The sequence below is a fragment of the Ambystoma mexicanum genome, chromosome 9, assembly GCF_040938575.1.
Source record: "Ambystoma mexicanum isolate Mex_15411 chromosome 9, UKY_AmexF1_1, whole genome shotgun sequence".
NCBI classification, from domain to species: domain Eukaryota; kingdom Metazoa; phylum Chordata; class Amphibia; order Caudata; family Ambystomatidae; genus Ambystoma; species Ambystoma mexicanum.
Window position 1 is genome coordinate 144,772,385 of NC_090931.1, and position 25,485 is coordinate 144,797,869.

The 25,485-nt window shown below is 45.3% G+C and overlaps 1 protein-coding gene across 2 annotated transcripts in view; it reads left to right on the forward strand.

The window, feature by feature from the left end:
* SORL1 (sortilin related receptor 1) overlaps positions 1 to 25,485 on the forward strand; it is a 1,341,481-nt gene that overhangs the window by 798,067 nt on the left and 517,929 nt on the right. For both annotated transcript variants that reach the window (XM_069614318.1, XM_069614319.1), the window contains exons 31-33: positions 9,914 to 10,066; positions 10,902 to 11,048; positions 20,056 to 20,184. In XM_069614318.1, coding sequence (XP_069470419.1) covers positions 9,914 to 10,066; positions 10,902 to 11,048; positions 20,056 to 20,184 — 429 coding nt within the window. The remainder of the gene's footprint in view (positions 1 to 9,913; positions 10,067 to 10,901; positions 11,049 to 20,055; positions 20,185 to 25,485) is intronic.

Here is a 25,485-nt window from a genome sequence, read left to right on the forward strand (position 1 = left end):
GATGTGCACTAACCAGATCACGGGGAAGCAAAACCCAGTAGTACACTTTTAGAAGAGCAGCAGCTATTCAAGGTGAGTAAACCCTATTGGTAAGCTTTTAAACTCATTCAGTTTCAGAATAATAAAACCGTGCCAGCTCCATTACTTTTCAGAAGAGTGAAACACTATTTTAAAGTAAGTCAAACAACGTGTATACTTTTTAGAGGGGCAGTATGCCACTCAAATGTAAGTAATAACTTAAGGGCACTTTGAAACTTATTCTGTTCAGGATCAGTTACTCTTAACACATTTACAAGTAAGTACTTTTCACACTTATCGTATAGTATCAAGACAGAAGCCTTATCTTTCAAAGTCCTTCCCTATTCTAGGGTATGAGTTTTCTCACAGGCAGAAGAGGCACCCTAGTGAGGTCAGGATAGAGTTCAGATGCAGGAAAGTCAGAGTTCCAGAGGATATCTCATTGAACAAGTAAGTATTGACTTCAGAGTTAGTAGAAAGAGTTCAGGGACATCTCAGAAGGCTCCCTATAGGCATTCCAGTGTTAGCCCTGGGCGAATGGTACGGGCACCCTCCCAAACACATGAATCAGCCACACGGGATCGACTTAAGATTAGTATTACCCACAACAACACAGTACCTCACCTAAGAAGAGCTTCTGGACTGACTTTTTAACTATCCAGCAGCACAGGACTCGGTCCCTGGAATCTGGTGACGAAAGAAATGGACACTGTATGGGATTCTCTTCTTTCTCTGTGCAGTACTCTGGCGAGGGGACTTCAGGGATTCAAATTGTCTCTGGCGGTCCAGCAGGAGCCCACCAAAGGTTCAGCAGGACTTCGGAAGACTGTGGACTGCACACTGGCTCGAGGTCCCCAGGTATTGGCGGTTTGGAGCCCAGCAATATCGCAGCATGTCGAGGGGGATGGCTCTAAATGCAGGTCTTATCAAGACCAGTGAGTCTCACCAGAATCTGGGTAAGAGTCCTCTTCATAACACCCAGGTTGCTTAGAAGGAAGGGTTAAAACTGGCTGCGGTTACACCGCAGGATCTCTGGTCGCTTGAATCAGTTAAATCCATCTTTTCTTAATCTTTCTGTTTTGGTTTGATTCCTGTGGTCAGCTTGTCAGCAATTTCAAGAATCTGACTTTTATCCAGGAACCCAAGCACAATTTCTGCAAACTCGGTGCAGTTTACAGAAAGTGGGTGGGTGGCTGTCCAGTCAGGACAGCCAGCTCCTCAGTTGGAACTGGTTCCTTTCAGGCAGACTGGAAGACCAAGGGCTGCAGAGATTTGGACTCCTTCCTCGCTTCCTGCCTCCAGACTCTCTGGAGCCTCTGCGGGAAACACAAAGTATTTCACCTAAGACAAATCTTCAACCAGGACCTACACAACATTGGATGGCAGAGGAAGACCCAAGAAAGAACACGTATACTCAAAATGGTGAAAAAAGAAGGAAGCCACCGTTCTAGGGAAATGTGGACCCTCCTATGCATTACCTCGGCTGATTTGACAGCCTAAGAGTAATTTTCACTAAATGTCATTAAGGTACAACCACTGCCACCAGCCATTAGAGTAAGCTTGCCAATGTAACAAACATGTTACTAATTCAGTGAGAAAAGGGGATACCATGTATCTCCCCAGCGCTCCACATAAGGTGGTTTGTGCTGGTCTCGCATGTAAAATGGAAAGGGGATGGAAATCCCACTTTACACTTGGGAACAGTAGTTCACTCAAGGTATATTTAGAGGAATTAAAGAGGGAAGCCCAAAGTCAACCCTGGACACTCCATTTTAAATCCTCTGTGCTCCCATAGGGAAATGCCTAAAGCCCAAAAGTTATAGGGAACTATACATCCAAACATACACTATGGGGAAACATAATAAAGGTCACCCATAAAAAGAATAAAAGTAGGGTGAGAGGGGGAAAGATGATTCACACTTGCGCAAGAACAATGTCAAAATAATCACCAAGTCCAGCAAAATGTTCTGGGGTTCACACAGGTAAGGAAGATTTATCATGGAATTGAAAATCTTACCTAACATTCTGCATTCTAGAAGATACCAACAGAATAGTCTGTTACCTGTGCACTTTCCCTGTCATTCCTGTAGCAGCCCCAAAACCCTGCCATGGTGGGCAGATATCCCCCTCTAGCACCATCTGCTGCAGACCCAGAAAGTGCCAGTTAGTGTTTTTGCATAGAGCTCTGGTGGGAGACTGTGCAACCCGAACCTTAACGTCGGGGGCAGTGAATCAAACCCAAAAGGAAACAAAGTCTCTCTTAAAATGATAATGTAGAAGAGCATGCTAGACTTAATTCCAGGAAGTAGATGCCATCACCTCAGCATCAGCATACCACGACAAACGTATTAATGCTGTCAGACCATTCCTCCCCAAAGAGGAGAACTGTCTCACCGTCGCCAGGGCCATAGTTGGATCCAGATTGGATTATTGTAATGCCCTCCTCGTACGAACCTCAGAAAAAAAATCGTCAAATTGCTCAAAACAATTCGCGTGGGGCCGCCACAGGGCTCTCTCTTGCAGGGACCATATCTCAGGACATGGGAGACCGGTCCATTGGCTACCAGTCAAAGAAAGGATCAACTTCAAAACTCTTGCTCTGACTCGCAGGCAGTGGTCGAAGTGAGCGGGAGCGGTGCTCCTATACTTTATAAAATTGCCTTGTACAGCTCCTATACTTTTATTTTAAAAAGAAACCGTTCCGGAATGGTTTTGTTTTAAAATAAAAGTATAGGAAGAAGTTGAAACCTTCACTTTCAGTGCACTGCACTGAACGTTCCCTTAAACAACAGGTGCAAGTGTTTGGGGGGGTGTATTGTGTGTGTGTGTGCGTGCGTGGGGTTGTGGGGAGCAGGGGCAGGCCAGCAGAAAACATAGTTCCACTACTTCTTTTCGTACACTTTGGCCACTGCTCACAAGTATCTCCACGACTTGGCCCTTCCTTACTTGGTTCAAAGAATCTCTATGCCCCTTGGTGCTAGACCCACCAGGATGCCTTAATCCAATAGGATAACTGTTCCCAAAACACGAAAAGCGCGTGCTGGTGGCAGCAGCTTCCCAACCCTGGCTGCCACCCACTAGAACGCCTTCCCCCCACAGATTAGGCTCATTGATTCTCGTACGGCCTTTCGCAAGGCAATCAAAACTAGGCTTTTTGTCTAAAAACTGTATGTACTACTCTGTATCTCTAATGTGTCCAGCTGCAACAATTTAACCTATATTGTACCCATCTTCAGTACCTGTAACTTGTACCCGCCAATAAGCAAACTCTCTGGGCAACGTTCATATAACCCTGAATCAAGCCTTCCTATGTTCATCTTGCAGCGCCTCGATGCCCGCGGGCTGCAGTGCGCTCTACAAATCTAAATAAATAAAATAAATAGATGCACTGGCACAATTTGTCCACATGTTCATTCATAGAAAATAGACCACACCGGTAAACGTACAAATATATACATAGTTAATCTACAATAGTTCTGTATACCTAACAAAGTACTTTAGCAACAACACCTACAATAAAGACATACATTAGTTACAATAAACACAGTAAATGTCAAGACTATACCCTTCTGTTAAATGGAAGTCCATTATCTGAGGCTATGCACACAACCTATAGTATCCAGGCTGGGGCAGGAGGTGAGGGAATCGGACGACATTAAAAGATGTCTAAAATGCCTATTACCTGTACAAAAACAGTACATCATTTGTAAAAGGCACAGCACACTCCTTAATATATTATAGGCTCACTATCTGGTGTTAATCGTGTAACATATACAAAGGGGGGGTGCATGTAAACCTATTAAATCATTCAGGATCCATAGTGCCTGTTAGATAGAACTTCCATCTTGTTTGCAATTCTCCCCAATTAGTGAGTCCCTCAGCACGTTTTTCTGGACTATTGGATTTGTATCCGACTCTCTGGAGTGAGTGGGATCCTTTTTCCACACTCGCTCATTCTTTTTCTGTGACTCTGGAAAACATTTTGGTTCTCTTTGATGGAGTCTGCTTTCCTCCATCTTTTTGTTGCACCTGTATTTTACTATTGCAGCATGCAGCACCTTCTGTGCAGTGTTGCTGGAAGTTCTTTGAGCTTCCCTCTTGTCAGGTCCATACTTGTACTTCTGCAGGAGCTGCTGAATCCCTCCGATCCACAAGGGCGCAATGCTCTCAACTAACAAACAGCTGAGCCCTGAAAACCCCTGATGGAAAGGGGAATTGGACAAAATAAATAAAACTCAGATTCTGGATTTTCAACTTGAACTCAAATCTGCCAGGGGTGAGAAAAGAACAAACAAGGTGTTTGCCTCTCCCCGCCTCGCATCTCTTTCTGCTCCCAAGCCTCCAAGAGAATAACTTTACCCAAGATCCCTCAGTGGGATGCCCAGAGAGGGATGGCTCTAATTTAGAGTCTGGAATTCTCCTGCACCTAAATGCCTGCTGCTGTGGATTTGTACAACTTTCTTGAAAAGATGTTGCAAAGCTTAATTATGGCGCTCTTGTCTTGTATTTCTTCATCTAGACTCTTTAGAAGGGCTCCTTTGTAACTCTTCACAGTTTTCTTAGCCTTGTCTAAACTGTATCCTACTTATACAAACTCTATTTACATGTGTTCTTCCTTGACTTGTTTTCATTATCCTGCTAATTGCCAAAACAGTTTCAATTCTGAATTTGAGACTCAAGTTTATTTTTGTATGTATCTAAAAATACTGTCACGGTGTTCCCACCTGCTTGACACGCCTAGAAACACTTGTGTACAGGGGTGTTATAAATGCCATATCATATAATTACTGTTTGTAATATTGCCTATGTATTGTCTAGTTGTCTCATCTCTAACTTGCTCCTAGCTCTACATATATTGTGTCTGCCTCCAGGTATGGGGCTTACATTTCAGGGTTTAGAGTGAGTGGGGCATTAACGGCTCATTTACTGCTTTTTTTAATCTAATCGAGTACCTATTTCCCATCATAAACATATGTGACCTCATAAATGAAGTGTACATTTTTCATTTGAACACTAGTGTATTCTTTTGCATGTTTATTGTGATTGATTGTAGCTCCTTGCTAGCTTTCCTCCCTCCTCACGTTAAGACGGACTGCTCTGTTTAAGCTACCTCTTGACTCTTGTCTTTCCGCTTGGGTGACACACTATTCTGCATTGCGTTAGATGATTACACAACCCTCACCAAAGGGATGTACAAAAATCGCCCTGACTATCCTGAGCTTTTCTAATTTTTCTTTTTTAAAATTTAAATTGATGCCCGTAATTCTGTCTCTGAAAGCAAGATAAAGCTGCTAAACAAAACCCACTTTCATAATGCTCCCTGCTTCAACGTGCAAACATGTAACTTTGCTGTGGCTGTCTACTGGCACTGGTCCGCAGCTTCCATGTAGCAACATGGCAGTTGCACAGTGATGTGTATGACTACCAACTGTCTGATGGAACCCAAACCTTTGAATAGCCAGCGTCAATCAATGGGCAGCCCTGATCCAAGTTGTATTATTGTGTACTTTGTGTAAATTTGTCCATCTCCCCAAACGGGAGCCCTCCCACTTTGAGACTAGGGAAGTGAGCCCACTTTCGGAAGACCCTCCCCAGGGGTCTGGCAAGTGCGACCTCACTGGGAGAAACTCCCCCCCCCCCCCCCCCACCTTCCTGGAAGGAACTCCCCGAGTCATTTACCGTGGTGCCATACATAGGACTATCAGGTGTGAAGAACAGTATACAATCCAGAGACTTGACTGAAGACAAAACTAAAACATCCTGTTACGAACCAGAAAGTGGATCCGTCTCTCGTTAAGGGGTCCTTCATTTAACTGAGACAAGGAGGCTAGAAGGATACATATAGGCAATGATGGGATCACACCGGAGAGGCAGAGCCAAGGAGCCTGCGACTTGCAGAACTGATCTGAGATAGCGAAATGCTGGAAGCTCAACATTGGTGCGGATAGGAGAGCTGAGAAGGGCACTTTAATCTTGGTGGTGGCATGACCATGCCTTCTTCGTGGTGGTCAGGGTACCCGTCCAATGATGCCAAAACCACTACAGTGAGAAATTGTGGAAATGCACGCTTAACGGCACTGTTACTTGTCCATACAGCTGTAGAGGATCGAGAGCGGGATGCAGGGTAAACTATAAAGTGAAGAACTGGAACAGCCAAAGAGAAACTGCGCTAGCCGAGGCCCCAGAGACTTTCTGCTGCAGATTTCAAGCTAACGGGAGATCTAGGAGACCGCCAGGGAATCGTATAAAAAGAAAAACTTGTGCCAGTGAAATTGACGAGACCGTTAAATTGATAAAATGGGACAATAATAATGTGAGAAAGAGAATCACGATAAGAGCTGAAAAAGAGACCATTAAGAGTGGGGCAAAAATACCCTGGGAAGAGGGGAAAGTACCACATACGTTAAGACATAAAGAGTGGGTCAAATTGGAGGAATATTATGAGAGAGAAATCTATGAAGTGATGGCAAGTGAGATCCATAAGTGAAAAGATATACAAAACTGAACCCAGGAAAGGGCGAACAGTACCTACTGTGATGAAACTACCAACATCACTGATTCTCTGGAAGGGAAGCTTCTCCTTCATGGCCAGGGAAAGGCAGAAGCTACTTGACTCTGACCAAGGGGTAGCTATCTGTGGGAGGATCATTTAGGGGAAGACAAACTCCAGAGGGACAAGAAAATACTAGGCCGAAATAATCTTGCAGCCTTAATTTCTAATGATGTCCATGTGCCTTTACAGCATACCTGTATGACTTCTTGTAATGTAGATGAAGAATATCCCTATTTTCCCAGTCAATCACCTTATCTGCCTGCCCCCTCCACCCCATACCACCTTTTTAGTACTGAGATGAGGAAGAGGTATGGAGCATTGAAGATGAACAGAAGCGGTAAGCCAATGCTGAAGTCTAGTTATGGAAATTGCTCAACCATGCTGGGAAGTTTATAGCTGACAGACATACGCGAGAGAGGCAGAGACAGAGTTTGATAGTAAATTGTTCTGACGCCAGTCAGAACGCTGAAGGCAAACAAACTATTTGAAGCAGTCCGAAGGCTGACCTGTACATCGCGCGGAGAAAACGGAACGAAGGAAGCTTACCGCTTGAGAGCATGAGGCAGCGGGAGCTGTGTGCAGCAGAACAAAGCAAAACGAGAGCCATCCAACTAACAGGACGCACACTGAGTCAGCAAATCAAAGCGGTCGGAGAAGGAGAGACCTGAGGGACACTGAAGCCCCACGGTAAGCCCAGAGAAAGCAAATGGGCAAAGTGAAATGTTTGCAAGAATTTGAATATTTGCAAACAATATTGAAAACGGATCGGTGACCCAATGCTTCAAAAGAGAAGTTAATGTAAATATGAACAGTATTGGGGAAGGGGCAGAAGCCCAATGTTTGAAAGGAAGAGTGGAAACTGAGACAAACGTTGCTAAACAAAGGTCAGTGACCCAATATTGGTCAAATAAAATATTGTGGAGGAAAGAGAGAGTGAACTATTTATTTAAAGGTGTATAATGGGACACTTGCCCGTATGCCTCAGGGTGCACAGAAAACAAAGACAAGACAAACAACGAAAAAGGATCTGGGGCTGTCAGGAGGAAGAAAGGGAACTGCGTGGAAGAATGTTTAACATGGTTTGAGGTTGAACAAGTGGGACTTGGTACGTTTCTTAAATTCTTTGAGGGAATTTGCCAGTCTGCGGCCCAGCAGAATATTATTCCAGGCTGAAGAGTCTTGGACGTCAGATGGTTCCACCAATAATGGTGAGCTTGAACCTGGTTGCACAAGCTTGTTCGAGTCTTTGAACTGTAAATTCCGACTCTTGTGAATGGGTGTGAGGCCAGATATTGAGGCGCCTCATTATTCTGACACTTATAGGTCAAGGAGAAAAGTTTATGCATAACAATGTTTTATGGGCAACCAATTAAGTTCCCTCCTGGCCTCGGTGACATGAGCTCTTGGGGATAACTCCTGGACAGCACCCGGATCTGTCTTTGATACGCATTTCTTTTCAATCTACTTCAAGCCGCTGACGTTATCATTGTCTGCCTGCGCTCCTGCCATTTTAAAGTCGATTTCCACTAAAGAACTGCACAGCATTGCTGGACCTCGTTGAATTGACTCAACCATTTTGAGACACTGATGTGACCAGCTCCTACCTGATTTTCACCAGATTCGAGCCATTGACTCCTGCACCAACACACTGTTGGTCCTTCTCGAGCCGACACAACTTCTTCTAAGCGATCGCTTTTCATGCCACCTCGATGTGCTCTAAAACTGAAAAGCATCTAGGAGCCGGTTTCTTTGCTGAGTCCCAAGAGAAAGCCTTGAAGGTATTTGTAGTGGTTCTGTCCCCTCCCCGCACACTGCCTTAAAATGCTCTAGTGACATTTAATGCTTCACTCCCTACCTTTTTTAAAGACTTCTTCTTGAACTTTAAACAGTTCAGTCACAGTGTCGCCTTTCATCTGAATCTGCATGCTCGGTTTCTTCTTAGTTGTGGCTTATAGTTGTTTTGATTAGTGTTTGTTTTTTTTTTAGTTTAATTCATGCCTCCTATTTCTATAGAGCATTGGTTAGACATGTGTTTATTTCTTTTATTTTAGTACCCCATCACTATTGTTTGGACTGCGTTGTGCTAACTTGCATGTCTCCTGGAGAGTACAACCTTCCCTCTGACCACTTTACCAGAAGAGAAGGAGATATACCTGTCGTCCTGTGCCTGTTTCAACTTTGACTGGAATCACTGCTGATTCATTAGTATTGTGGGGCTCACTCGCAGTTGTATGCCCTACTCATCCGTGTACACCTGCGAAGCAGCAGTCATTTCGTCACAGATAATAGCTTGCGTTTCTGAGTCAGTCTCTGCTCTGCAAAGCTGCTCCTGGAGTTACACTTGCACATGCGTCATAGTCACAGCTGCTTCATCCTTCGGGCAAGGATGTTATTGCTAAAGTGGCCACATGCTAATCAAAGCCTGCTTTTTGCAAACCTTATTGCATGTACACCAGCTCAGGAAAAGATGCTAGGTTTGGTCCGGTGATCCTTCGGAATCTATTTGCTTGATAGGGTTCCTTCCGCCCAAACAGATGCATGTATGTATGTTTGGTAATCTCCCATAAGTATGGAGGAAAGGAGACGAAACCTAAGAGTAAGAGTTACCGTAGTGATGACTGTGATCCTAATCTGTAGTCCCTTTTACCCTGTACTCCCCTCCACCCTCCTTTTCTGTAAAAAGATGCAATTGGAGTAGCCCATCTAATGCAGGGGAAAAGAGGGCTGCTGGACGTTTCTGGTGTGGGAGCTAGCGTGTGCCAAGGACACCTTAGATCTCCTTGGTGCTGAGTATTTGCAGGCCAAACGTAGTCCCACGCTCCTTCAAGGTCCCTTCCACTCTCGCACCTACTATGTGGAACTCTCTCCCAGACTGTCTATGGGATGTGAGCGATCATCTGGGCTTCCGGAAGGCCTTGAAGACGCATCTTTTCTAGTCTTATCTCTGTCTTTCTTTTAGAGTGGTTCTCTCTTGCTCTCTCACTTGCTGTTTCTAGCACCTAAATGCCTTCGGGCATTAGTTTTGTGCTTTATAAATATTGTTACATTACATGCCCCACACAGGCTTTGCTATGAGAAATGTGCCGGCCTTGCCCCAATAGGATGGAGGACCATAATACAGTATTCACTACACTGCGTAACGTTTACTATTCTCTTAATGTGCGGCACAAGGAGATTAAGTGCTTAACCAGAATCTCACATTTGTGGTCATAAGGTGGATGTGGGATTAGAACGGATGTTTCCTGATTCCAAGGTCGGCATCTAAGCCACTTCTCTTTCTACATGGAGTATAATGATCTACAACAATAAAAATGATCATGCTTTTTTTTTTATTTTTTAAAGGATGGATGCCACATCCGACTTCAGCGCCAACTCCATGTCTCCCTAATCACTTCCAGTGCAGTAATGGTGCTTGCATCATGAACATGTGGGTTTGTGATGGATACAGAGATTGCATTTATGGCTCAGATGAGGAGGGATGTCCGACATCTTCAAGTGAGTAATGGTAATAATGCAAATAACATAAACGTGTCCCTTCATTTTGACTCTTACATTTTGTTTAATGTTTTATTTTCAAAATACATTTTAGGCGTGCTTTCCTCAGCTCTGTGTTCAGGCTATGAGAAACTCGTTTGGCTTTCATCTCTGTGATGGATCTGTCTCTAAGCCATTTTACTACCTCTTCTGTGTTTTACCACCTTGGCATAGGTAGCTGTTTCATCATGTTCTTGTGTGAGACTAATTGAACGTTGATACACACCCCCCCCTCTCAGAGTGAAGCCCAACTGCACTGTCACAACACCATTTCAGTGTGTTTTGACTACCTCTCCCTCTCGTGTGCTCTCGCTCTCTCCTCTTTTGCTCTCCCTATTTTGAAGCCCTCATCAGAGGGCTCCAGATCAACCTCCCTAACACGTATTCAATTAATGATATAGTAAGGTTTCCTACATCTACTTTACCAAGTGTGAAAATGTCATGCTTTCCATTGTGGCTCCTTTGCATGTTTCCCCAATTCACATTTAAATAATTAGTACCTGTTTTTTCCAATATCTGTTCTGCAAGCATTGCACTTCTAAAATAGGTACACTTGTTGTGTGTGTAGATGTCACAATTATGCGAATTACAAATAAAATCTCACAATTTGTGAATAGTCTGAATATTAGTGTCCAGATGTCTGGGATGTTACTACGCAAAACGGTTTATCTTCAAGCAGTAAACAGTCTGTTATTTATTGCATATACGTGGTATTGTGTGTTTGGAAACCATGTTTAGAAATTTTATGTATATTTCCAGGTTTACATAATCTTCCATCTTTTTTCTTTTTATTTAGCGCTCAACACATCTATTTCAACTACTGCTCGTGGTCACTGCAAGGTATACGAGTTCGAGTGCCAGCAGAAAACTGATTGCATACCCAACTGGAAGAAGTGTGATGGCCGCAGAGATTGCCAAGACGGGACTGATGAGATCCACTGTCGTGAGTGCCTAATTAATTCCTTCTGTTAAGGTTTTCGGACTGGTCTGAATTGAGTTTTAAAGAAATATTATGTGACAAATTAAAATGAATGCATTCGATTTCTGAAAGTTTTTGCCTTTTAATTTTGTCTTGGAGCCTCAACAAACAAAGGATTCTTCCATTAACTGCCATTTTTATTAAGCTCGGGCGTTTAGTGAATGTGGTCAAGAAAGTACCAGATGTGTACACACTGTTGTCTGGCTGGCACTGCATCCAGAATGATCATGGGGAGAGGTGCTGAGAAGTATTGATGGGGCTATACTGGCATTCATTCCTTTATTAAAGGATGCTGACCTGGCACTCTTGGCCAGTATAGCATTCCTAATTTGAATTCTTCCCTAGAATGCAATATGAAAGAATCAAACTATCGCAAGGAACGTTGTTTATCAGGCCTTCATACCGCTGTGTAGAGGCAAGTGGGATGATGGGAAGGTGGGAAGAATTCTGAATTTCAGAATACTTTGAGAGCCACATCTGAAGTAGATTTTCATGAACCATGATTAGCAGTTAGAGAGAACATGGGAGGGAGTGGGTACCAGTTCTTTTTAGAACATTTGGCATAATAGACAGTTATCATAATCATTCTCATCAGACCCCAAAAGTAGCAGTATGTAGCAAATTACTAAATCATCCTTGGATGTATTTCAGCCTCACCAGGCCATGCGACCGAGGTGCAGCATGGATCTCTAAGTACAGCAAACAAGGCTCCTGTCTCTCGACAGATCGGCAGATTGGTTGACTTAACGGATAGCAACAATTGTTAAGGAAATGCTTAGGCTAACGTTTCCAAACCGCTGCACATAATCTGGGTGCATTTCATGTACTTTTGAAGAAATGCGACACCAACCTTAAGGGTATTACTCCAGCCCTATCTTATTGGAGCAACATTGGTCCTTCTGTTACAACACATCTGCACTGTAAAGACAAAATGTAATAACAGATGTATGTCTGCATCTCAGTAGTTTGCGGAAGGAGCTTAGATTTAGGAGTGTCTGGGGGTGGTTTCAGTCAGGCACACCCAGGGACTCTTAAAAATAGAAGTTGAGCAGAATGTATACAAATATCTTAGACCTTGAACAAACTCGTATCAATGAAAATCGCATGCAAAGCCAACCTGTAGGTGTAAGGGTCTCAAGTTGTGAAGAACAAAGAAAGCAAAGTTCTTAGGGAGCACTCTACGGATCCCACCATCTTTTTGTTTTCGGTGCTGGGCTAATCCCGGTTTAACACTCTGGCAAGATAGTTTCCGTGACTGGACAGATGAATGACCCTGGGACAGCAAGAAGATGGCCACCATGATGCTGACTACCTCAGACGATCCCCTGAAAATGAGCGTCCCCCAAATAGGCATTTACAACTCCCCAGTGAGAGCCAATGATGGACACACCCCAGATGGGAATGATACCAACACCAAGTGCAGGTGAAGTCAAAAACTCGGAGCGCTCTGCCAGACATCAGCAAACATTCACATTTTGTTACAAAACCACATCACCTATGACGTGGGAGCTTAGGGATACATGAATCGATGAGATTGGCCAGTGGGGAAGGGAACATATGGATCCTTGGGGGTGAAGCTGCTGGATTGGTGAGGCTCCGTGATGGGTCATGGTGACGCGCTTGCAGGTCAGCTGGACTCATCAGAGTGGAGCTCTGTTCAGATGGCGGTTGATTGATACATCTTGACTCTTCTAACATTGCCCACACGTACTCATTCAGTTGCTAATTGTAATTCATGATGCCCTGTAAATTCTACAAATCGTTAATCTAACATCACAAGGAAAATAACACATCACTCTAGGTGTGAGTATTTCATCATTCTAAAGAAGATACTATACATGGGGTGAACAATAGGTGAGCAGCTTTCATGGGTTCAGGTGGCTTATCAGGGGGCACAGGCAGGGATACATCCATCACTCCTCTTTGTTAGATCTAGTGGGGGATACCTTTGTAGTGTGTTAATACAAGAGAGAAATATATGATCTCTCTGGTCAGTCGGGGTTGGGGTGAACTGGAATACTATCGGGTCAGAGTGCACTTGGCCGGTACATCAAGAGGCGGTGGGATGAGAGGCTTGTTGCCCAGATTTCTTTCAATCCGAGTCTGGGCGCTTAGGAGGGTGCTCACTGGATGCAGGCACGAGGGAAGGGCAAGGGGTTATAGTTGTAGCATTACATCATTGGTAGGAGCAGGGCTTTGCAACTCACCCCGGCCAGAGGGGGAGGGCAGGTGGGGGCTGAGCACGCAGTGTTACATGAGTGGGGTGAAGGCTCTGTAGCCTGGTGGGCGGTATATTGTCTATGTTGCGGAGGGCAAACATGGAGCATACAAACAGGGTAGAACTAGTTTATTGTGTGCGTATTGGTACATTGAAAAGGTGTGTGAAGTTCTGCTTGCAATATGGGGTGCATGATTCAATGCGCAGGGTTTATACATATTCTACAAAGGACACTATTATACAGTTGACACACATAATAAACAATACATGTTGTGATATTAGTTGAATATATTCGAAATCGTACATTTTTATAAACTTCACTGAGTATATATTGATCATACATTGCTTCGTGTATTCTGTAACAACCAATGATCCTTGCTTGGTGGTGAAAGGCTTAAACATTAGATTCATGGCTCTGCGTGCAATCTGGGATGGGTGAGGGTCCCCTTATTTCAATATATACAATTAATCTTGTGGCATAAAACAATAGAAGTGAATTTATAGTCTCTTCAAAGGGATTAGCTGTATGGGTAAAACAGGGTGGCACACGGGCTTGCCATACATGTCTGGCACTTCAAACGGGGAACAGGGTTGGGGGTTATCTACAACATGTGTCATAAATGTGGGGTCTGCGAGGTGATAAAACAAGTTTTATGGAGATAGCTTGTTTTTCCCAAACCCCAGCTTCAGCCCGGTCATCTGCAGGTCAATGATGGACTGCGAAAGGTGAAAGATAGTGTTTGTCATGTAACTTGTTCCCGTCTAGTCTCTTGTGAGAACAGGGCTACCGAGGGGAGGAGGGTGAGGGAAGTGACTCGCATGGTATGCGCGATCAGGAGGGGAGAGCTGCAGCCCTGCAGACAGCTTGTGCTAGTGAGGCCTATGTTATGTTCAAAATGGAGTCTGAGTGTGTCACAAAATGGAGTCTCATTTCATACTACTGGGTGAGCATTGCAGCCACATGTCGACCCACAGCCCTCCCGCAACCCTGGCCACAGGCGCATGAATGGCTGTGGGCGAGTCATAGACTGCATGTCGGTGAGAATGGAGGGGAGAGGGGTCTTGAAGACCTTTCCTTCCATACACCCAATACATGATGCAGTTAGGAGTCCCCATTTAACACTGCGTTTAGGCAGCAGAAGTCTAACCTTGTGCTAAAGATAAAGAAGCAGGTCCTACAAGGCCCCTCTACGAGCTGGTGAGCTGCAACTGCAAGGGAAGTCCACTGGTCCCACCAGTTGAGGATAAAAAGTCTGAAGTCTGAACTCAGGACACCAAATGGTGCAGCGTGGTAACCCAGGGTGGAGCAGGTCAGTCCAAAGGGTGGTCCTGGGATAATTCTGGAGGCTTCTAAGGGCTGGCTTCTCAATCAAGGGCCAAAACTGCTGGTTTCCACCAGTGTAGGTGTTCAAACACAGATGAAGGCCTTCAGGAAATCATACTAAGGAGCAAGGCTTCTCCTGGATTGTTCTGGAGGCAATGCTGGTAGGCTGCAGCGAAGATCCACGGGTCTTCTGCAGGCCACTCCCCTTCGAAGGTGTCTTGGCTCCAATTATGATCTGCAGAATCGCTGCAGAAGTGAGTCCCTTCGTATGCTAAATTTGAGCTGGAGTCATCACCAAGCCCACCAATTGCAAGAATCTGCACCATTAAAACTGGCAGGGACTCCAAACATGGACCGCTTCCGCCCAACTCATCTGCCTTACATTGCACACACTTTTGGTCAGGATGTGGCTGGAACCAGATGGTCCCAACCCCCACATCTGGCTGAAAACACATTCCACTGCTTTGCCCTGGAAAAGGCTTGTCTAATATGGTATATTCGGTCCTGTGAGGGCAGGAAGGCGGCCAATAGAAAAGATGGCCAAAGGACAAGTCGAAATCTTGTGGCAATCTTTAATGATAATAATAATTTGAAATGTATATGGCAATTTGAGCCAAAGCGCTTTACCATACATAATTATTATTACCAAATTGAAATTGGTACTCAATTTATGAACTTCGGAAGGATGAACCGCTGCGTCGACCGTGCCGGCTTTTGAGCCTGCGACCTGCAGATCAAACACAGATCACAGCAACAAATGCTTAACCCGCTGAGCCATCTTGCCAGCTACTATAAAAGGCATTATGCAGTAAAATTCAAAAGTCCATGCGAGAAAAGTAAAAGCACTGTTGAAAAATATCTGTTTCCACCTGCCCATCCTCGACTCCTGCAACTTTTACATAAAACCAAAGAGAAAGTGATGCAAAGTACCCCTACCACACTTGACTGTAAAGTGATGTGTATAGTGTGAAACAAGGAATTTTGTAATTGGTGACAGGGCCCCCCTGCACTGATGGCCATAATGACTGATCAGGGCCCCGAAAGCAGATGAGCTAAGCAAGGAAAGTAAAGCAAAAAGGCTTTACTTACCTTCAAAAGTCATATCCAGTTCAGAACAGCAAAATGTTGGTTGGGTTACATAGGCATCTATTAAGGGAAAGCAACGTCTTTCATAAGAGTATTTATGTGCTGCAGCTTTTAGCACTTAATGTGCACCCAGTAAGAATGACATGTAATCAAGGAGGCCATCTGCGCAATGCAACCTGTTGCTCCAGCATTTTGCCCAAAAAAAGTCAGTAACAATCACCAGACCTCTACCAGAACCTCTTAATCTAAAGAGAGGCTTCTTTAGCAGTCACAAGGCCAGGTTTGTAAGGATCTGAACGATGCACTTCATTTAAGAAACTATTCATTAACTGAGTCCAAAACAGAAAAAAGGACTAAAAATTATTCTTAACCTGCTATGAAATGCACCACATTAACAACTTGTCGGCTTCGAAGATGTCCCTATTTGACTTAGTGAGATCTGTATCTGCATCATTGTGACATTAATAGGATATGCATTCTTGAAAGAAGAGACTCTTGCCCCATAATAATGTGACATTTAAAAAGAGTTTTTATCCAAAGCGCTTAACATAGGACAGTTTTATATACAATTATTACACAATAGAAAATCATATTCAATTTGTCTTGATTCGAACCTGCGTCCTGCAGATTACACACAGATCGCAACAGCAAGCACTTTGAAGCCTCTCGCTGTGAAAATAAACCTGAGCTTTAAGTGGAGCATTTGTTTGTGAAGGAAGAATTTTCCATATACTCGTCCTGAACCATGTATTCCCATTTTAGTATCCTTGCTATGGGCTGACACATTTTCAACTAGAACTATCCTCTCAATTAACCACACGGGTTAAGGTTTCAGTTATTGTACTATTGAAGGCATTGTGATGAATCTGATGTCATCACTCCTTTCCCAGAGGTAGCCTCTCCTCATGTGGCCAGGGGACAGCAGCCGCAACCTGATCCTGACCCTGGGGGTGGTCACATGTGGGGATGCGACCCTTGCGAGCATCTCCCTTTCTTGAAGTGGGAGTTTAAAAATGGAACAGCTGAAAGCAAAAGGAGATCTTCTACGGGTACTGACTCTAAAAGCCAGAGGCAGGTGGGACGAGCAGTGCGGCAGTAGCGAACCAGGAGAGGACTGCATCTAAACCTGAGCCGGTATCCCGAGACCTCTGAAGTGGTGGTGGCGAGAGAGGAAGCAGACCAGGACACTCCAACCCAGCCGGGTGAGCTAGGAAGCAGAATGGACTCTAGTCCATGACTAGAGAAGACTGCCAGCAAGGAGAAGAAGCCGACAAGGAGGCTTGGTACTGGCCGCTCGGGAGAGCCTTGTCAGTAGTCATCAGAGCTGTCAGAGAAAAGACACGCTCCAGGAATGGAAGGCAGAGTCGGACTTCATTTCAGCGTGGAGAGCGAGAACGCTAAGTGCTGTCCTCGAGGTGGGGAGTGGGAGAGCCTCCTGTGTGCCGGAGGAAACGGCAAGGAGAACCCAAACGGGAGTGGCAACGAAACGATAAACTACTGGTGAGCCCATGGTGGCGGGATGGGAAGCCGGGACTGAAATACAGAGACTGAAATGGGTGAACTAATTGACCAGAGTGGGGAGCAAGGAGTGCCTAGTGAAAGTAGTTGTGAATTAGTGCACCGTTCTGCATCTGTACTGTTGTATACCTCTGTAAAGTGCTCTGTTGCTTCTCGAAGCTAGGTCCGCACTCAATAAATACAATAATAATCTTCACAGTACTTGAGGAGAGTTGAAAGCAAGTAACATTATGAAGTCTGAGAAAGAGAGGAAATGGGGGAAGACACATGCCCCCTTGTCCTGAACATTGATGAACAGTGAAATACAAAGTCCTGGCAGGAGAGTATACCAGGTGTTTTTTAAAGTTGTGCGGTTATGAAGAAGAAAACCAAGGAAGAATCATGCCCTCAGGATTTTGAATTGCATTGAGTGTGGAAATGACCTGGGGGAAGGGAGCCCTTTCCCGGTAGTGGATTGCAATACCAAGATGAGGGGTTTATCCTCTTGTGCTACCAAGAACTTGGATATGTTTGATTTTGTGTTGTGGTGGAGAGAAACCTGGTGAAGGGAGTAATTCCCTGGAACAGTTAACAATAGCCGTTTGGAACGTTTGTTGGAATTTTACCTTTTTGTTGAACTTGAACATTTGTGAACCTTCAGAGCCAAAGACACTACACTTAGCAACTTAGTTACTTTTAGAATGTGAGGGCTGGCATAGATACGATTGATATATGATTTTGTATTTAAAAACGTGCCTGTTTCTAGGTGCCACAAGACAAGGAAGGGGAAGATAGAGGGAGGACAGGACAAACTATCCTACTAGGCCTTATGTGATTGAGATTGTGCAAGTGCGACAGCAAAAGTGCAAGGGAGGGGCGCAAGTGCAGGGGAGAGGTTAGGGAAAAAGTGCAGTCAGGGCAGCGCAGCTCTGAGTAAGTGCATGGAAGGCAGTAGGAGTTAGTTATAGCCCCTAAGTGCGTGGTATGCCCGGAGGCAGTGCAGGAAAGACTGGTCATGGAGGGGCCTTGTACCTTGTGAGAACTCTGAGGGCACCTGGCAACCAGTTGGGGCAGGCAGACAGGAAAGTTAGCAAGGAAGAGAGAGAGAGAGAGAGAGAGAGAGAGAGAGAGAGAGAGAGAAAAACAGCAGAGGAGAAAAGGAAGGTCTTGAGCAGCTTCCGGAACTTCAGGTGGTCCGGCTTAAGTTTGAGAGGGGCAGGGAGGCCGTTCCAGAAGGAGGCACTTGCAGAGGAAAGAGATCTACCCCTCACTCCCAGCTTGGAGAAGCATCTGACCTTCAGAGTTCGAGTTAGCTGAGTGAAGGGCTCTAGAAGGAAGGTATTTAGGCAGAGAGAGTTGGATATAGTGCAGACCCCGGCCCTAGAAAGCTTTGTGAATGATGCATAGGTTCTTGAACTTGATCCTTGCAGCCACCTGGAGCCAGTGCCGAGTTTTCCGAGCTGGAGAAATGTGGTCCCTGGGCTCGAGGCCAAGGATAAGTCTTGCAGTCCTGTTCTGGATTAGTTGAAGGGGACAAAGAGTAGAGTTGGGCAGTCCAGCCTGGAGAGAAAAGAGCTCTGGCGATGGAGCTTCTGGGGGAAGGTGGGAATAGGTAGAATACCTCTGAGCAGGTGCAACTGGAAGTGGGCCTTCTTGGCAAGATCTGTGATATGAGGAGAGAAGGAGAGAGTGGAGTCCAAGGAGCGTGCCCAGAGTGCCAGAGGCAAAGCGGCAGCAGGGGTTCCAATGAGAAGAATCTCAGTCTTACTAGTGTTGAGGCTGAGATCATTGGATGCACACCATTCCTGAATTGAGGCTAGACAGTCTGGAATGAGCGAGGAAGGAGAGGAGAGAAGGTGGAAATCAGGTGAGCCAAAAGGGCCAAGTAGACATTGAAGAGCCAGGGTGAGAGGATAGGGCCCTGGGGGACACCACAAGTGGAGAGAGATCTGGTGGAGATAAAGGACCCAAGTTGGACCTGGGAGGGTCGGTCCAAGAGGAATGAGCTCAGCCATGCCAGATCCTGATCCGTGTTGCCCAGGTTCTCGGTCGGTTAATCAGGATGGCTTGAATTACCATATCAAAGGCAGAGGAAAGGTCAAGGAGGATGAGGACTGCAGGAGAGCTGGAGTCAAGGTTAAAGAGCAGATTTTCACGGGTGTTCAGAAGAGCAGTTTCCATGCCTTTGGCTGCTCTGAAGCCAGACTGTTAGTCATGGAGACAATCAACAGATTTAAGTGTGGAGGGTTAGCTGACAGATGGCCAGCTTTTCCAGGAGTTTGCCAGGAAATGAGTGATGGAGATCGGACGATAGGATTTTGGACATCTTGATACAGGACAGACCCTTAGTTTTGGTTCAGGTAGGGAAATATCTCCTAGGTTAGGGACAGTGAGGCATTTTCCAACCCCTTTATTATTTAATAAATGTTTATACCAATCACAAGAAGTCCTCTTTGTCTGCGTCTCATTCCTGGTTCCTATAGAGGATATAGCATGGGAAATGACTGGACAGTAGCTTAAATAAAAAATTAACTGTCTCACATTGTTTTTCTTGGCATGTTTTCTTTTTGCTTCCACTTTGTTTTTTGACTTGGCCACAGGCAATGTATGCTTTGACTTGGATGTATAGTCGTCATTGCTACTGTTAGTGTACAGAAACTGCTTGGCACACATGATGCTTTAAATGTGGGACAAGGTTTATTGTAATTTTTATTTTCTTAACTTTGATTCAATTTATTTTGATCTGTCCACTCACTGTAAACTTACATTAAGGTTAGAAACTGGGATTGCAATGTCATGTTAACCACGTAATAATGTTTGTTTACATCACCTCTTGTTATTAACAGCTACACAGATCCCATTAACCTGTGTCAATGGGACCTTGTGCGAAGATGGGGAAATCTGTATCTCGACTTCGGACCGCTGTGATGGATTCCTGGACTGCTCCGATGGCAGTGATGAACGGAATTGTACAGGCAAGTTGTTGGGAAGAATTTTCACTTTGCTGCTTTGTGAAACCCCAGTATTTTTGCTGACTTCCATAGTGTCCGTATAATGTCATTTATAACTTGCATGTACACAAGTGTTTCTAGCTGCGACAAGACATGGGAGGGAAGACAGAGGGAGAACAAGACAAAAAAATCTTACTAGGCCTTGTCATTCCGATCGTGCGAGAACGAGAAGTGCAACGGGAAAGGGAGGGGGGAGTGGAAGAGAGAGGGGAAGGGAAAACAGGGCAGCAATGCTTTGAATAAGTGCAGCCAGGGCAGCGCAGCTCTCGGTAGTAGTGCAAGGAGAGCAAGTGACTATAGGGTACAGTTACAGCCCCTAAGTGCGTTGTAGGCCCAGAGGCCGTGCAAGGGTGACCGATCAAGGAAGAGGCTGGTTCCGAGTGAGACTCAGAGATACAGGCGGTACAGCAGAGAGATAGGTCAGCAGGGGAGGGAGAGAGAAAGCAGAGAAATTGAAAGTTATGAGCTGCTTCCGGAACTTCAGTTGGTCCGGCTCAAGTTTGAGAGGGGCAGGGAGGCACCTTCAGAGGAAAGAGATTTACCCTCCACCCTTTGCCTGGAGAAGCGTCTAACCCTTGGAGAGTTGGAGGTAGCTGAGCGAATGGCTCGCGAAGGACAGTATTTTGGAAGAGAGCTTTGGGTGTAGTGCCGGCTCCATCCCCAGAAAGCCTTGTGGACAATGCAGCTTGTTTGTTTATTGCATTTATAAGGCGCACCAGACCCGGGAGTAGCAGGGCACAGCAAGGATATGCGAAGCTTACAAGGTTACAAGATGTACATTACAAAAACAGTTAATACAAATACAGACTATACGTCTAATTATTTAGAAAAGCAGATTTATTTACATCTTGGTATACAGGTATATACAAATTTACAATCGATCAACGGGTCGTACTGGCTTGCCTCGGAGTCTGAAGAGACTGATTCTCCATCAGATTGAGGTGCAAGATGAGGTTCTTTCTAAAGCAGGAGTAGGGCAGGTCAGCTCTTAACTGATGAGGCAATGAGTTCCAAAGTTTAGCGGCCTTTACAGGGAAGCTATTGCCGCCAATCTTAGAGAATTTGAATCTGGGTACTACCAGGCAATTGGTGTTGACCGCTCTAGAAGGTCTGCTAGAAGGTCTTCTGGATATTCTGTCAGTTAAATAAGTTGGTGCAACATTGTGTAGTGCTTTGTGTGTCAGGGAGGCGATTTCTAGCTGTATTTTGTTATGGGTGGATAACCATTTATGATGTCGAGTTGCAGAGATATGCACTCTTTTATTGATGCCTAGAGCAGCTCTAATGGCATTATTCTGTAGTATTTGAAGTTTTGGGATAATAGATTTATTGGCACTACTATATAGGGCGTTACAGTAGTCTCGTCTTGATAGTATTAGAGCTCTGGCCAGTATAAGGCAGCTGTCATTAGAAAGGAAGGGCCTACCTGCTCTGATCAACTTACAAGTATAAGCTGTGGTAGAGGCCAAAGAATATATTTGTTTGTTGAAGGACATCGTTGCATCCAGGTAGAAACCAAGTGTTTTTACCTCTTTGGAGACAGTAGTGTTGTTATCGTCAATACAAAAGGCTGCATATTCATGGCCTAGTTTGGCAATATTGGAAGGGGAGCCAAGGATTATCAACTCTGTCTTGTCATCATTCAGGCATAGGCCATGTGTAGCCATCCATGCCTGAATGATGAGATAGATTCTGTTCACCAGCGCCAAGTCCTTGCCATGATCCCCAGAAAGAGGGAGGAGAATCTGAGTGTCATCTGCATAATTAGTGTAGGTGACACCCAGAAGGTCCAGATCGTCAAACAGTGGCTTGGTGAGCTGGTCTTGAACTTGATCCTTGCAGCCACCTGGAGCCATTGGAGACATTTCAGTGCTGGAGAGATATGGTCCCTGGTCTTGAGGCCACGGATAAGTCTTGCAGTTCTGTTCTAGATTAGTTGCAGGGGGCGCAGAGTGGAGGAAGGTAGATCGAGAAAGCGTCTTCTGCAGTAGTCCAGCCTAGAGACAGCCAGGGCTCTGGAGACAGTGAAGTTCCGAGGGAAAGCGAGAAAGAGAAGAGTCCCTTTAAGGAGGTGCAGCTGGTACTCGGCCTTCTTGGCAAGGTCTGTTGTGAGAAGGGAAGGAGAGAGTGGAGTTGAAAGATGATGCTAAGGTGTTTTGCTTCTCAGGAAGGCGAAGGAAGAGGGCCCAAGGCGGGCAGCCAGAGTGAGAGGGAAAGCAGGGGACCCAATGAGAAGGATCACCGTCTTACTAGCATTAATGCAGAGCTCGTTGAAGGTGCACCAATCCTAAATCGCAGCTAGACTGTCAGGAATGAGAGGAGAGGAGGCTCTGAAGGAAATCTGAGTGTTATCCGCATAACACTGAAAGTTGGAGGAGAAGGTAGAGATCAGGTGGGCCAATGGGGCAAAGTAGAGGTTGAAAAACCAGGGTGACAGCATAGAGCCCTGGGGAATGCCACAGGTAGAGAGAGATGTGACTGAGAGAAAGGGACCAAGTTGGAACTGGCAGTGGCAGTCCAAGAGGAAGGAGGTCACTCACTCCAGGGCCTGATCCGTGATGCACAGGTTCTCACAGAGTTTATTGTTCAGGGTGGTGTGGTTGACGGTGTCGAAAGCAGAGGAAAGATAAAGGAGGATGAGGCCAGAAGGAATGCTGGAATCCAGGTTAGAGAGCAGATCCTCTCAGGTGTTCAGGAGAGCAGTTTCCAAGCCAGACTGATGGTCATGGAGACAACCAACAGTATCAGTGTGGAGAGTAAGCTGGGAGATGGCCAGCTTTTCCATGAGTTTGCCCAGCAAAGGGGTGATGGAGATTTGGAGATAGGTTTTCCGCGCAGGTAGCTTCTCGAGGAGGGGGTGCACAAGTGAGTGCTTAAGGGGAGAGGGTAAATTTCCAGTGGCGAAAGTGATTACAGAAATCGGCCAAGGCTGGAGTGAGGGTGTCAATATGGTCCTGGAGGAGCAGGAGAGCCACCTGTATGGATGACACTTTCGTACATCGGACTTTCTAGGAACCTTGTCAGGTATTGTAAGAGAGAAAGAGAAGGAGGAGGAGAGGGAGAGATGGCCAAAGGGGATCCGGAAGAGGAGATGGAGGACAGGATGGCCTGAGTTTTAGCAGAGAGGTGAGAGGCCAGAGCCGTACAGAGGGTCTGGGAGGGAACAGAAGCGGTAGAGACTGCAACAGGATTGGCCAGTTCCTTGCAGATTTTAAGAGTTTGGTCGTGTTAGAGGCAGGCTTGAATGTGTGCTCTCTTCTTGGACAGGACATAGCCTGTATTTCCTTTGGAGCAGGCGGCAGGCAAGTTTGTCAGAGGATGAGCCAGAAGCCCTCCACTTCCGCTCCACCACCCTGCACTTGCGTTTCAGGATGGCGAGTTCGGAATCATACCAAGAGTTGCACTTGGAGGTAGGCTTCAGCCGGATTCTCATGGCAGGGGCAAGGATGTCCAGGGCGTTGGAAATGGAAAGATGCAGATCAGAAAGTGCTTTGTCAGGGTGCGAGTCAGCCGCAGGAGTAGGAGGAGCAGAGAAAATGGAGGCAAGCGCATCCACTGACAAACACTTCATGGGCTGAATGACTGAGAAGGTAGGTGGCAGTACTGGGGGGAGGCGCATTGTCTGAGGGATGGAGTTTCAGCTAAGGGGAGAGTAGAACGAGGTCAGTCCAAGAGAGAGAATTGGTGAGAGGGTTAGAGGGGGTGAATGTCTGAGGTGACGAGAGCATCCAAAGTATGTCCGGCAGTGTGTGTCGGGCCAGATGCAGAATGGAAATAGTGTTGCAGAGGTTGCGGAAAAGCCCAGAGGGATTGCATTCAGGTGGAAGTTGAGAAGTAGAGGCGAGGAGAGAAGAGAAGAGGAGAGATCAGTCCATTCAGAGAGGAAGAGGGTGACCATGTCTTGTATATGGTGGCCACAGGTAGAGAGAGGCCTGGAGAGATAGAGAGCCTGCAGACCTGGCATTCAAAGGAGGAGTAGGCCTGCGTAGGGATGATGGAGAATGGGACCCACTCCGGAAAGATAGGGCTACTCCACCTCCAGGGCGGTTGGTTCTGGGTTCAGTGAGGATCTTGTAGCCCACAAGGGGGTGTCAGGACTGGCTTGCTGAAATCTGCAGGAGCTGATGCTGATCCCACAGACCCTCACCAGGAGTTCCCTGCTCAACCCTATGTTAACAGCTGAATCGAGAACCCCAAGGAAGGGAAAGGGGTACTGGATAAAATATTAAATGAGATAAAGCAGACTCTCAATATTCTGGCCCCTCTCTGGTATCTGTGGTAAAACAAATACACCTGGTTATATATACATCGTGTAAGACCTGTGCATTTGGGTAACAACTGTAAGTACAAAATCTGTTACCTGCTCAACCTCTGCTATTTGCTTAGAGGCGTGGTATAGTCACATTGAATATTTTCAAATGACTGACTTGTATTCCCAGCATACATTGTTCAAGGATGAGTTCTATTACTAGTCTCTTCCAGACGCAAGCTATGGTTGTTTTAAACAATGCGTTTTCTATTTAATGGCTAATGGTAGTAGAATTTTATGTCTTTAGATAACTTGCACTTGTTGGTTGGAAATAATATCTCTTTAACTACTTGCACTTGTTGGCTGGAAAGAATGTATTTTAAAACAACTTGCATTTGCTACTTGACTAGTGTTCTTTTTCAAATGGTTCCTGCACCTTACTCAAAAAACTGTAGAACTAACAGGAACACTTTCCTATGTTTCCCCTATGGTAAGCATAGTCCTCTTTCTACTTCTATGAACTTCTCTTGAATGTTTTACTAGCGAACGTTAGGATTAAAGGCATGGTCTAGTAAAAAATGTTATTTAAAAAATAGATGGGCAACATAAAGAAAATACTAGCATTCTCTTGTTTAAAACTTCCTATGTAAAATTTTGAGCTATTCAAGCTCAAAATTCGCAAAAGCAAGCACATGGGCGCATCCATTTTGTGAAATGGATGCCCTCCTGTGCTGGCTTTTGCTTTTGCGGCACTAATGAAGGAAAAGCCAGCCAGCTGTAGTAAACAAAAGCTACCGCTGGATGGCTTTCCCTTCATTAGTGCTGTACGCGGAGGACGGGGACCGGAGACCAGAGCAGGAAAGCTGCAGCTGAATCTCAGTAAGTGCTATTTATTTAAAAAAAAAAAAAGTTTTCCGTGCAGGAGGAGCTCCGAAAACTTAGAAATAAAACCGCAGCTTTAAAAACGTTGTATTTATGTTTGCGGTCGCTTTTGAAGCGACCGCAAACATAAATAT